This window comes from Phallusia mammillata, chromosome 2 (assembly GCF_965637545.1).
Source record: "Phallusia mammillata chromosome 2, kaPhaMamm4.hap1.1, whole genome shotgun sequence".
Taxonomy (NCBI): Eukaryota; Metazoa; Chordata; class Ascidiacea; order Phlebobranchia; family Ascidiidae; genus Phallusia; species Phallusia mammillata.
Genome location: NC_137253.1, coordinates 2392307 through 2402082, shown reverse-complemented (window position 1 = coordinate 2402082; position 9776 = coordinate 2392307). Strand labels below are relative to the sequence as shown.

Genomic DNA, 9776 nt, shown 5'->3' with positions numbered 1-9776 from the left:
TAATAGAATAAATGGGAGGATTGCCAATAATAACATGTACGTACAAAGGCGCCGAGTTTTACAAAAATGCAAGGTGGCGGACGTAAATTATGACGTCACTTTTTGTGACGTCACTGATGCGTGCAACCACATGAGCTCCAATTGAAAGCACAATACACGTTCAATAGAATGCAACGTTTGTCAAATTCTTAATTTTTTTTTAAACTAATGTTTATTTGAAACACTTTGCTTTAACGTTATTATTGGTTTAGCAACGTTTAAAAAAATGTTTCGTCAAGTTGTTGCTCATGTATCACCTAAAATAACCATTTATTACAGAACAATTGCATTGTACACAATAATGGCCATACATTCATTGCCAACAACTGTGTGTTTGACGGCATAAACAAAGCACTAAGGCCAGCATACTTGTTTAAATCAAAATTATTCCCAAATTTCTTCAGAATTTACGATGTTTCGTACTATACCGCTACAAACAAATCAAAATATCCACGCCACCGTGCTTTACAAACCCAAGGTGGCGGCGTCACCCGCCACCGCCTACTCGGCGCCTATGTGTACGTATGTAAAAGTTAAACATCACCCAGGCCTTATACAACAAATTTCCAAATGCCACATAAGCAGAGAACAACACAGCTGTATTGTGTAAAAAACTAACTTTTGTGTTTGAGGATAAAACTTTAAAACAAAGAAAGCTCTCCGGTTTCAAAGCGGGACTGGCTTTGTCTTTCACTTCACTGTAAAAATGCCACCGTTGTAAGGTTCGGTTACAGAACCCGCCTTCTCGGAACTGAAGCTTTTTGTTCAGGAGTTGTCAGATGGCTGTGTTTAAATTGCGTTGTCAGTACAACTTTCTGTTTAACAAGTCACCTATGGTTGCGCTGTAGTTAAGAAACAGGAGATAAACAGTTTGAAAGGATTTGTTAGTTCCGCAAACGTTTTGTTGTAGATAACTTGGTGCTTTTCTGCCTCTTCAATACAGAAGTAATATGGGTAGAATAAATTTAAACTGTTGACATCAAAAAAGGTAACCGAATAAAAACGGGATTTGCGATCCTTTTTCTTCTTTTGAATCAGGAAACAAGTTTTTAAACGCTATACACGACTTAAAATAGTTTCATTAAAATCATAACCGCCAGAGAACTCGTGTGTACAGAATGTATCTTAGTTCAGACGTTTCAACAATCGCTGTTGTCATCATAAGATTGTCAACTGAACTTAAAGCAGTGTTTGTATGCGCTCGGAGCTTTTTCCTCAAACGGCGAACCCATCAGGTAATGGTCATTCGCGTTAAATGATGCTTTCAAAATAGCTGCATATCGTATGTTCAAACATGCATTTTTAAAAATCTATAACTGAAGACAAGAAATACAAGTTTTAGTGCCCCAAAACATAAATAAAAATTAAAACCCTTTTTACTCTTCTTGAGCAATGTACGTTTGTGTTTGTTGTCAAATATAAATATTGTTTCAGATTTATAACATGAAACAGTGTGAATAATATTACATGCAAATTGCAAACATATAAAAGCACCTTAAGGGAATTCGCAAATAGTTTTGGTTAATTTTTTACACCCTTTATTACATTACATTGTTTTAAATCTTCTGTGTTTGTGATCCGGATAACAAGGGTAACATTTGAGTGTTGCAGGTGGAATCTGGTACTTCACAAATGCAAAACTTTTAATGAAAATAAATTTAGATGCATTCATAAGTTGGCGGCCAGTCGTAACATGCGGTTCAATATATAAACTATTGCTGCCAGGCGCAATATCAAGTTTATATAAGGGCTCTTCTGGCAATTGTAATTTAATTCCGACGTTTGGACGTCCTACACAGGTCGCCGTCATCAGGGTAATTGCGTTTTATTTTTTTTCTTTGTTTATCGTGCACTGTACCAGTCGCATTCAGTGTTATTTACCCTGATAAAAACGACCTGTATATGAGGTCAAAACGTCGGAATAAAAATACATTTGCCAGAATGGGTCTTTAAACTTGGTCACATGGGGTTACGAGATACAAGTAATTTCGAAATTCTTTACTGTTGTAAAATTATCTTGGATATGTCAATTCGAATCCAAAATACCAACTCTTTTAGGCTTTTGTCACAAAGAAAGTTTCACTTATCTGGCTGGCGTTTTATCAACTGCATTTAAGTTTTATTTTTTGTTTTAATTTTAGTCTTAACCATATTTTGTTAGAAATTTTAAACTGTGAACTACATACTTAGTACTTTTTGTAGCTTTTGATAGAGGCTGTTACACCTTTACAATATAACTTTCAACTATGTGTTTGCTTTGTGAATTTGTAATGTTAAAAACAGTTGTTTGCCAATCTAAACATGACTAGTTTCAGATCTGCTGAAATGGGACATTTTATGTAATTAATTTATTGCTGTTTAATCTTGGGCTTGTGGAAAAGGTTTTATCATGGCAAGTTCAAGGTTGGTTTTGTTTGTGTTTGTTGGTTTTTGCATTTTTTTGAAAGGTAATGTTTGTCTCAAAATCTAAATAAGTTTAAGAAATGTTTAACAGTTTAATTGTAGCATGTCTTCCAATTAAATTTTGTGACAATAAAAGACTTCATTATTATCTTGTCCTTAAAGTCATCTGTCCTCATTGTTGTGTACATGTTGTCTTTTTTAGACACACATTTTGCCTATTCTATAACAGGTTATTTAGGATAACTGTAAACTTGTTGTTTAGTGGGACCAGTAGGGATTCAACAAAAAAATCTTCCAAACATGCATTTCACCAAGCATGCAATGATATGGATTTTGGATTAAAGCTACAATTTCTTCGTAAACTTGGTTTTTCTGATTGTGAGGTTGGAAAATACCAAAAAAACAATGACTTGGACATGTTTCAGTTTTGGAAAGGTGAGCGCTTGTAACAGTATTTAGAATACAACTTATTAAACAATGTAAAAGGCTGACTGTCATAACAGATGTGCATGAGAAAGACCAGGAAATATTTGATCTTGTACGAGATGAAGTTTATTCCCGCAAACAAAACAAGAAAGTTGATCAATTTTATGCTGAAACCAAATCAAAAAGATTTCAAACAAGTACTTTAAATTTTGGACTTAAAAAAAGTTTTTGGCCAAAACCAAGTACAAAAAGCTTTTTTAATGGGTGACATAATTAAATGTTTTTTATTTCATTCTGTTTTGCTTCATGTAACTGTTTTTGAACAAGATATAATTGTAAGCAGTTACATTTTCTTGAAGTTGTGGTTGTAACAAAACACCTTGTTTAAATTAACAAACCATCCAACTGAATATTGATATCACAAGTGAAAAAAATGCTTTTGAACTTCTTCATGCAGGGAATGAGATTAAATAAAGATGTATGTGTACAGCAAATAGTTCTTGAACACACCAGGCAACAGATGTATAAACTATGCTGTGTTTCATTTTATTCTAAATCTTACAATGGCCATTCTGCCACCATGTTTTTAGTTTTCCATGTATTACAGATCGTGAAATTTCTTGGTTCATTTATGGATTTTGCCGGTTTTATTCTGATGAGAGCTTTTGGAAAGACACAATTATTCGACAAAAGTTTCAATTACAAGATTCTCAGTTGACAGAAATTGAGAGTGATTACAAGGGAAACTTTGCAGAAAGACAATATCGCATGATGATGATATGGATGAAAGCAAACAGACTAAGTAAAAATTGTTTCATATTGCTAATACATTTTTAAAAGTTGAAATTGTTTTAAATCGAAGTTTTTCCCATTTTATTTGGAAAAACACTTTCTGGTTTACTTTTTTATTTTATAGAGAATATTGAGAAAACCATTATAAAACTGAAAAAGCTTCATCTTGAGATTCCTGAAGCATTTGCTCCAACATCAGAAGCAGGAAGCTCATCTGGAGAAACAGGTTTGTGATGTAGCAATAAAAGGAATTTTGCTGTTAATGTGGTAACTACGAATGTTTGATGACATCATTTACACAACTGGTTTGACAAGTTTGATTTGAAATGAATTGATCATGTAAATTTGTGAACAATTGCTAATTCATAAACTTCCTAAGCAAAATTATAAATCAAATGGACCTAGTAAATTAATAGGTCCTTTTCTACTAACTCATATTTTATATTGTCATACAGATCCATTGCTTGCTGTGCATGATTCTCAAGACATGAAACATCACGAAACAGAAACTAAAGATTCAGATTCTGAATATTCAATAGGTTTTTCAATAAGATTGGCTTGCTTTTTTAATGTAGAACATTTTTGTTTTTTATTAAACAATATTCATCAAAAGCAAAAATTTAAATTATAGTTTATGTGCAAAGAATCTTTTATAGTGCTTATCAACCCAAGAGGACCTCATATTTAGCCTAGTAGTCTCATCTTCCAAGACTATCACATGTATATATCAAGTCTTGTTGTATAAAACTCTTTTGCTGTCCAACGTTTGATGCTTGACATTAATGTTTGTGTATTTGTTACAGTTGACACCACAGCGGAGAAATTGCATCAGCATCTGAGAACAGTAGTAGATGAAAAATGTGGTAGAGAATATGGAAGAGCAGTGGAACCAGTTGATCTTGTGCTTGTAAAATACACTGGACAGAAAGACAATGATCCTGAAAACCAACGAGAAAAATTGGCTAGAGCGGTAGATAAAGGAAATGAACTGAAAGGTGACATCACAATTGAAAACATGTTTGAAAGAGCAAAGATTGAAGCAGGATACAATGAAAAAGAAAAAAAGTCAGTTGGTGTTGTTGGTGCAGTTGGAGTGGGAAAGAGCACATTGACAAAAGTTGTCATTGAAAAAATTTTGGACAAAAAAATTCTTTCCAATGCTTCTTTTGTGTTTTACATCAAAGTGGGCTCCATCGACCTTGAGCAAAAAACAGATTTATTTGAGTTACTTTTCTTGCCCCTGATTGCAAAAGGAAGTCTTTTATTAGGAAAAACAGAGAAAGAAGGGCTGATTAATTTCATCTTGCAGGATCCCAACACACTAGTGATCATTGATGGTCTAGATGAAGCTAAAACTGAAAGATTAAAAAATTCTCATTCACTAGTTTCGCCATATAAGGAAGCAAAACCAATGGCTTTCTTATTCAATATTTTGAAAGGAAATTTGCTTGCCAATGCTTACAAACTGGTAACATCAAGAATCACTCAGTTTATTGATGCTTCTCCAGAATACAGACCAAAATTTGTTTTGGAAATTTTGGGGTTAGCATCGAGTGAACAGCAAAAACTTGCTAGGTGTGTATGTGGTGAACAGTTTGACAGAGTTTGGAAAATCCTCCAAGACAACCCAGATTTGCTAGAATGTGGTGTAGTACCTGTCAACATGCTTATGGCTCTTAACTTTTTGTTGGGAGGTGGAGGTATTTCAGGTAGTATAACATTCACAGGTGTTTACATTGCAATGTTGAACAGATACATCCGTTCAAAGCATTGTGATTTTCCTGATGGTATGGATGTGGTTAAGAAGCTATGTGATCTGGGATTTTATGGCTGGCAAAACAACCTATCATTGTATTCTGACATAGAACTAGAACAGTTTGGAATTCCCTTGGCAACACAGCAAGCATTTGTCAATACAGAAGTAGAGGATTTTGCGATTCGCATTTTGCGACAAGACAAAGTTAGCTACTTTGTTCATCGCTCCTGGCAAGAGTTGTTGGTTGCACTTAGGCTTATTTTGTTTATGCCTCTAAATGAATTTAAATCTTTCCTTGAAAATGCTTTTGAGTCTGGAGATTTAGAAAATGTTGTAAAGTTTTGTTTTGGCATATGCAAAGGCAGTGTGTTCGAAGAAGCAAGACGGCTTTCTCCTGCAGCACAAGTTGGTGAAATAGAAGAGAAGAAAATGTTTCTAGGTTTCCTTGCTGAATCCAAAGCAAAAAAACTGTCAGAGAGTGTAAGGAAAAGTAATGAAGAACATAACTTGCAACAGTGGTTTCACCTTTGTGCCTGTTTAAATGAACTTGGCAGTGATGATATTAGCTTACCTGTGATCAAACTTGTACCAACAGTTGCTGACGTACGGGGTTCTGTATTTTTATCTGATATCACAAATATGGCCTCACTTACCAAATTTTACAAACTTAACAATATCACTTTAAAATTGAAAATAGTTGCTGTGTCATTTGTTGGAAATGCTTTACAGAGTTTTGGAAAATTTGTGCAAGAATACAAAGTCAAAGTTAGTATGATAAGTAGATTTTGTCAACATTTTAAAGCTTATCTGAATTTGTTATGTCGAACAGATGCTTTTTTGTTTGGTTGGTTGTTCAAGTGGTTTTCAAACTAATTAAGCCAGCATTAAAGAACTAGATTTTCTTCCATGGTAAACTTTGCAGGCAAACATAACAAAAGCTGTTTAAAGAAAGTTAATTTGTAACTTTATTGTGGTGGGTAAGGATGCTATTTTTATTACCAATAACACAAGTAATAACTTTGTGCTGTTATGATGCACACCAGCATTATGACATCAAGTCCTAGAAATTAAGAGAGCAATTTTTGCGTAACACGGTTTGAAATCTCTTATTCTCACACTATTTGCAGTGTTTTAGCACTTTTTGTGATCTAGCTACATGATAGTTAGTTCAATAAATAAGCTGTTGCTGCCAGGCATAGTATCAAGTCTATAGAGCTCTTCTGGCATATGTATTTTTATTCCGACGTTTCGATGTACTATACAGACTAGAACAGTGCACGATAAGCAAAGGAAAAAAGAATGAAACGCAAGCACGCCGCAACGAAAACACCGCCAATGTGCACTGTTCTAGTCGCATTCATTGTTATTTACCCTGAAGACGACCTAGACAGGACGTCGAAACGTCGGAATAAAAATACGTCGGAACAAACATAAAATGTGCGCTAATAACACTACCACCAACTTGCACATACATGTGTTTGGGGACTCATTTGTTTCTGCTTCCATGTTGTTAAATATATGTGAATGATATGTGTGAATGTAAGTTAACTTTCCAGTTAAAAGAAAAACTAAGAAAACTTGTATTAAATTTTAATTGATTGACGTCACTTATATCTGGTCAATTTGCTTCCACATTTTCTGTGAATTGCTTTTCTAAAGAAGCGTTTTTTGTTTTCAGATCGAAGATTTCCACTTACAGCATTGTCCCCATGAACATCTGCAGTTTGTTGGGACCTTTCTCCCTCTTGTGGAGAAATTTCGTTTTGAGTCGTTTGGTTTTATGCATGGTTCATCAGACAAAAAGGTTTGAAATTTTTATTTTTGACACATATTTTAATGAATTATTGTCAACTTTTTTGCTACTCATTCTGGAAGTCATGCATTGAATCAATAACGTAAAATTGTTTTCACATAGAATGTGTTGGCTTTGGCCAGAAGCATTAAAAGTGGACTTCAGCAAATTGGTCACCCTCATCAGGTTTGATATGCTTACTAATATTAACTTTGGATGAATTGAAAGGATTTCATGTATATTTAACCAGGCACCAAGCACTGCAACAACTTAACACTTACAACTTGAGTTTATTTTGCTAGGTAATAGATGTTCTTGACAGCACATAGCACTAAAATATTTGCCTTGCCAGCAAAAGTGCAAAATTATGAAGGGCCTGTTACTACAAGTGTTGTGTGGTTGGCGCTCACTATAAAACAAAGGGAGTAGAGGGGTAAAAGAGTCGCATTCAGACATCAAGGCACGGAGGTGGAGTTTTGGTGTAAACAGCCAGTTTGGCACCTAATCTAACTACCTGTGTTAGCAAAAGAGGTGAAGTTCAGTGATAAAAACAGAACTAAAAAAAAACTAAAAAATAATGACACAGTACACCAGGTCTATTAAAATGCGTCATACTGAATAGCCAGTCACTAAGCATTCACCACCATATGGCGAGGTGTAGGCTAAAAAAATCCAGCCAGATTGACCAGTATTAGTTAAGATAAACATACTTTCATAACTGAAATCAGCCCTGAAGCGCCTATGCAGGCTAGCCAACATGGCTCACTTCATCTTCAAAAAAGAAGAGAGAAGTTTTGTTGGAAGGTGCTGAATGGGCACATACGCTGCATGAACAAATCCTATCCAATGAGGAGCTGTGTGTAACTATACCCGAGGTCATCTGCAAATAAGGGTGTTGACACTTTACAGTCTATAACTGTAAACACATGCTAGTTAAATGACCCAGGTTGCAAAGGCATTTATAACAAAACTTTAGGTAGTGTGCCTGGTACAACTATATATTTTGTTTCGAGTTGTATAAGTTTGATTTTAACAATTTTGAAGAAGTATTTGTAGTTGCCCCTTTTTCAGTTCATGCATAATTGTTTATTTTTTTAAAAGTTGGACATGTTGGGCCTGACTGGCATACCTTTTGGAGATGATGGTGTGGGGGAGCTAAGCAGTGGGGTGGGCAAAGTAGCTGAACTTGATATGACACGCATTCACATGACATCAGATGGTGCTGTTAAGTTGGGTGAACATCTTGAGATGGAAACTACACAGTCCTTGGTAATTTAAATAAATTTGGCCCCTTGTTGTAAAACAAGTTCATTGTTTTTAACAAAGTGTTTGTTTTATGCAGAAACAGTTACATTTTCCATATATAAATGCGACATCACCTATGTTACATAGCTGTGAACAATCCACTATTGTTTAGGTTGAATTGAACATTACTAGAAATGAAGTGGGTGACATTGGAGCTTGTGCAATTACGAAGTCAATCCACAAATTGAAAAGACTTATAATGCGTGATTGTGGAATCACATGTAAAGGAATGCCAGGCATCACTCAAAACATCCTAAACTCTCAAACTAAGGTTTGTTACTATTTGATATTATTACATATTTACCACCAATTTATTTATCTTGTATTTTGATAAAAATCAATTTGGTAAATTTTATATTATTCCTGCTTAGATTCCCTACTTGAATTTGTCATGGAACAAGTTTGGTGATGATGGGGCCCAGGAACTTGGAAAATGTTTGCATCTGGTAAAGAAACTTGACTTGATTGATTGTGACATCACTTCCACCGGTGTAGATGCATTGGCTGGTGGATTATCAAAGTTGCAGACAGCTGTGAGTTAATTATATTCTTGCTTGTTGTAAATAAAACAATACTATTTATTATAGCTACTGTAAACATGTTGACTCTGTTTTAAACTTTGAATGCTGATGTGCAAATAGTGGAACATGTATGTTAAATTTAATTTTTAGATGCAGAGCTTAAACTTGTCATACAACAAGTTTGGTGATGATGGGACAAAAAAGCTGTCCAAATGTTTGCATCAAGCGAAGAGACTTCATTTGCTTGGATGTGGAATCACATCCACTGGAGTAACAGCATTGGCTGAGGGATTGTCAACTCTACAAACACCAGTAAGATGTTTTTCAGAAAGATTTTTGTAGCGAACTCCCCGAACTAAACTTCTCCAATACTATGGTGCTAAATTTAATGAGCGTTTTTTAATTGTCAGTCTAAATTTGGCTGTTTGCAACTTTTAGGGCCAATCTACCCCCTGTTATTGGTCCACTCCTTAAGAGTAAGGCATTTTCTTGTTTTATGTTTTTTTTGCTTTGTTCTGTTTAACGTGGTTTAAAAATATGTAAATTTAGCACAATATTTAGTCATCTCTTAACCAAGTAAAGTTTTTAAATGATTTTACCTAACTACAGAACAGGTACTGATGAGGTCACTTGTCAAAGAGATATATATGTTGATGTGAAATATATTTTTGTGCATTTTAGTGAAACCAGTAAGGAATCAACAGTAAAAACTTCGAAACATGCTTTTCAAAAAGCATGCAAA

The 9776-nt window shown here is 34.6% G+C and overlaps 1 protein-coding gene across 1 annotated transcript; it reads left to right on the top strand.

Moving 5' to 3' along the window:
- Positions 1 to 2334: 2334 nt before the first annotated feature.
- LOC145214675 (NACHT, LRR and PYD domains-containing protein 14-like) lies at positions 2335 to 9773 on the top strand. Its single transcript, XM_080083253.1, has 14 exons — positions 2335 to 2442; positions 2705 to 2877; positions 2946 to 3065; positions 3476 to 3670; positions 3785 to 3886; positions 4116 to 4199; positions 4464 to 6181; positions 7095 to 7220; positions 7332 to 7394; positions 8310 to 8477; positions 8626 to 8784; positions 8885 to 9046; positions 9185 to 9346; positions 9716 to 9773. Exons 1-14 carry the CDS (start codon positions 2429 to 2431, stop codon positions 9716 to 9718), a joined length of 3249 nt encoding a protein of 1082 aa, XP_079939379.1. The 5' UTR covers positions 2335 to 2428; the 3' UTR covers positions 9719 to 9773.
- The last annotated feature ends 3 nt before the right edge of the window (positions 9774 to 9776 follow it).

Bases quoted from the DNA above. Each gene is read 5' to 3' on its own strand.
- LOC145214675 (XM_080083253.1), top strand. The intron at 3,887-4,115 runs GTTTGTGATGTA...ATTGTCATACAG, and splicing joins AAGCTCATCTGGAGAAACAG to ATCCATTGCTTGCTGTGCAT. The intron at 9,047-9,184 runs GTGAGTTAATTA...TTTAATTTTTAG, and splicing joins TATCAAAGTTGCAGACAGCT to ATGCAGAGCTTAAACTTGTC.